General features: G+C 58.0%; 1 protein-coding gene across 3 annotated transcripts in view; it reads right to left on the reverse strand.

Moving 5' to 3' along the window:
- The window catches only part of pwwp2b (PWWP domain containing 2B), a 19,726-nt gene that overhangs the window by 5,421 nt on the left and 11,786 nt on the right, over nucleotides 1-2,519 (reverse strand). For 2 of the 3 annotated variants that reach the window (XM_014031011.1, XM_014031013.1), the window contains one exon: nucleotides 456-2,156. In XM_014031011.1, the coding sequence (XP_013886465.1) occupies nucleotides 456-2,156 (1,701 nt within the window). Of the gene's footprint in view, nucleotides 1-451; nucleotides 2,157-2,519 lie in introns of all 3 variants that reach the window. The other variant, XM_014031012.1, reaches the window with a different exon arrangement.

Below are 2,519 nucleotides of genomic sequence, written 5' to 3' on the forward strand. Positions count from 1 at the left end.
GACATACGTCACAGAAAACTGATCCAATCATTTTAAACTTCAGCAGAGGCCACGCCTCCTGCAGGAATCACTTCTCTGTAGCAGAGTCCAGACCCTGGTATGAAGGACAGGGTCTGGTTTGAACCAGGCTAGGTCAGACTGGACCCTCATTAGAAGTGTATTAACAGGAGGTGTGACCGGACGGGACCCTCCAGCTGAGGACCCTCAGGTGAGGACCCTCCAGGTGAGGACCCTCAGGTGAGGACCCTCCAGCTGAGGACCCTCCAGCTGAGGACCCTCAGGTGAGGCCCCTCAGGTGAGGACCCTCCAGGTGAGGACCCTCAGGTGAGGACCCTCCAGGTGAGGACCCTCAGGTGAGGACCTTCAGGTGAGGTCCCTCAGGTGAGGTCCCTCAGGTGAGGACCCTCAGGTGAGGACCCTCCAGGTGAGGACCCTCAGGTGAGGCAGTTACCTACGTGTCACAGTGGGACAGCAGCGATGTGATCTCTGGACCCATGTGACCCACGGCCTTGGCGGCCTCCAGGATGGCCCTGCGGTACATGCCCTTCTTCTTGCGGTTGAAGCGGGACCTGAAGAGCTCTCTGAAGGGGGACAGCTTGGCCACGGACAGCTGGGAGGTGGTGGGGGAGCCGAACCAGGCCACCTTGGCCTGGGGCCACTGGGCCTGGCACTGACCCGGCTCCTGCTTGCCGGTGGCGCCGCTGATGTTGAGGACTCGTGCCGGCCACCAGGGGAAGCCGTGGATCTTGCCCCACACGATGTCGCCCACGGCCACGGCGTGGCCCTCCTCCGTCACACACTTGGTCATGCTGCGGGTGTGCAGGCGCACGGTGAGCGGCGGCACCGTCTTGCAGCTGTCCCGGTCCTGGGGCGTGACGGAGGACGAGGTGACGGACAGGTCTTCACCTGGAGCCAGGTCACACAGCTCAGGTGAGGTGCCCTCGGAGCTGAAGGACTTGGACTCGTCCAGGCTGTCGCTGCTGCAGACGGACAGGCTGGAGGAATCTGCTTTACGCTTCCTGAAGTTGATCAGGAGGGTCAGGTCGCCGTGGTTCCGCTCCGCCTCCTCTCCAGAACTCCCGGACCACAGCTCCAAGGAGTTCTTTCCTTCTCCCGAGTCTTCGGAGTGTGGAAGACACGGACCGGGCACCCTGGGACTTGGTCTGGTGCTGCCTTCAACAAGTTCTGCCTCGTACTCCACCATGGTCTCCTCGGCCTCGCTCTGAGGGGGTCTCAGCCGGATCTTTGGACACGACGGGTCCTGGCCCACCGTTGCAAAAGGCCTGGTTAGTTTCAGTTTTGGAATGGACACGGTCAGACCAGACCGAGTGGCGTCCAGGATGTGCCGCTGCTCCTTGGCGCTGTGGGCGGACCTCTTGCCGTTGGGCACCAGCTGCTTGGGGCAGAAGGGTTTGATGGAGCCGTGGACCCGGGAGGGGATCTTCATGACCTCGCCCTTTCCTTGTGGGGTACTGTAGGAGATCTTAATGACCGGACTGTGAGGGATCACATCTCCTTCAGCCTCGGCCCGTTTGTCCTTTCTGAGACGCTTAGTGTCCAGGCTGGGGGCGGTCTCACGTCTCTTGGTGTCCTTGGCTCCGATGACATCATCTTTCCTGGCCAGCTTGGCTGGAGTGTCCCTGAAGTCTCCGTCCTCGTCGCTCTGAGGGCCGTTTTCTTTCCTGGAAGTCTTGGTGTTGCTCAGGCCGTCCTTGCTGTCCTCGTCACTGTTCAGAGTGTTCTTACACTTCTCACAGAGGACCTGCCGCGGCCGCAGACGGATGGTGCTCATGGTCATACGGCCCGGTTCTCGTGTCCGCCTCTTCTTCCTCTTGATTGGTCGTGGAGGGGGCTGGGGAACCCACTGGCTGTAGGTGTGGCGCACCCATAGGGGCTGAGGGAAGGGGGCTCCTTCAAAATAAGGAGGGTAAGGAGTCTGTCCAGCTGGTACGGGTGTGAGGACAGGGCAGGGTGGGGGGCCAGGGGGGGTGCTGCTTTCAGGGACGCTGTTCTCATCCTTTGGTCTGTTGGAGGTCTGGATCGGGGGGTCAGGAACCGGCTCTTCGCTCAACGTTTCTGGAAGTTCACAAGTAGCTTTAGGGACTGAGCAGWCCTCCAGGTTTGCTGTGAATTCTGGGAGACAGAAGAGGCCGGTCCTAAACAGCAAAAACAAAGAAAAACTAATTAAAATAGAGTTTGACATTTATTTTAGTATTTATTCATTTCATTTAAAAAACAAAAACATTACATATGAAAAACAATACAAATCAAATACAATGAAAGACAGCAGAAGAAATGTTGGCAAAGCTGACAGCCATCATGGACACCCCCCCCCCCCCCCCCACACACACACACACACTCTGCAGGAAACCATGGGGGGGCTGAGCAGCTCCTTCAGTCACAGACTTTAACATCCTCACTGCAGGACGGAGCGCTTCCTCATTCCAACTGCAGTTAGACTGTATAACACATCATGATGTCATCAGTTAGACTGTACAACACATCATGATGTCATCAGT

This window comes from Austrofundulus limnaeus, unplaced genomic scaffold (assembly GCF_001266775.1).
Source record: "Austrofundulus limnaeus strain Quisiro unplaced genomic scaffold, Austrofundulus_limnaeus-1.0 Scaffold1160, whole genome shotgun sequence".
NCBI classification, from domain to species: Eukaryota; Metazoa; Chordata; class Actinopteri; order Cyprinodontiformes; family Rivulidae; genus Austrofundulus; species Austrofundulus limnaeus.